The sequence below is a fragment of the Aureobasidium melanogenum genome (genome assembly GCF_000721775.1).
Source record: "Aureobasidium melanogenum CBS 110374 unplaced genomic scaffold scaffold_130, whole genome shotgun sequence".
In the NCBI taxonomy this organism is placed as follows: domain Eukaryota; kingdom Fungi; phylum Ascomycota; class Dothideomycetes; order Dothideales; family Saccotheciaceae; genus Aureobasidium; species Aureobasidium melanogenum.
In genome coordinates this window covers 355-1,299 of record NW_024470182.1, presented here as the reverse complement: position 1 = coordinate 1,299, position 945 = coordinate 355, and the positions used below count along the sequence as shown (strand labels likewise).

Genomic DNA, 945 nt, shown 5'->3' with positions numbered 1-945 from the left:
GGCAATTGTGAAGCAGGCACCCAGGTGGCTGTCCATCGTAGGTCTCTTGATACCTGCTCTGATTGGTGGTGCTCTGCTTTCTTTTGAGGGCATCGGTCGTCCAGCTGGGTCTCTCGCTGGTATCTATTTGGTCAACTTTGTGAGTCTGCAGCTATTGATGGAAATGTGGTGAGTGAAGACTGACTGAAAATAGATTGTGGCTCCGTTGGCTATCATATATGATTGGGTTGGCGCTAATTACAACGGCCACACGCAGAAAGTGACTGCAAGTGCTGTGATTTCTGCTGCGTTCGGCGTTGCAAATATCATCGGTCCCCAAACATACCAAAAGGACGATGCTCCAGGATATCTTCCAGCCAAAATTACCCTGATGGTTGTCATCGCGTTTGCTATTCCTATCACGCTAGCACTACGTGCACTCTATGTCCATCGAAACTCGAGACGAGCATCTGACGAATGCGAGTATCGCTTGTGAGATGTGATCATCTAAGCATACAGACGTTCGATATCATCCAGCAGTCAAGCTCGGTCCGATGTGACGCGAGACATTCGACTATTGTGGTAAGGGACGGGAGCAAAAGAAACAGGCACGATTCTTTCTTGGGTTGATACTTCAGATCAACATTGTATGCTCAATCATATACTCCGTAGTCTGGTGCTGGGTGCTGGCCTGAGAAAGTGATAGGCAGTGGGGACAGTGACAGTCTAACAGAGCATAGCGAGGATAGTACAGCAGGATACATCACTTGACGAGGAAGTTCGGCTTCCACCGTAAGCAACCCATACGAATACACATCTCTTGTGACCGTTGGAACTCCAATTCTTCGTTTCGGGTGAGGCAATCTGGTGGCTTCGCGGCGACGAAGAAGACCATCTCGGCCTTTTCTTGCTCTTTATGCCTGCTTCAATAGACGAGCTTACGCGGTTGGCTGAAGAGTCATGTCA

General features: G+C 48.9%; 1 protein-coding gene across 1 annotated transcript; it reads left to right on the top strand.

The window, feature by feature from the left end:
• Positions 1-16: 16 nt before the first annotated feature.
• M437DRAFT_89421 (uncharacterized protein) lies at positions 17-475 on the top strand (the record flags this gene model as incomplete). Its single annotated transcript, XM_041029051.1, has 2 exons — positions 17-139; positions 194-475. Coding segments are annotated over 2 exons (405 nt in total), but the record flags the coding sequence as incomplete, so codon positions are not given.
• Positions 476-945: the final 470 nt, after the last annotated feature.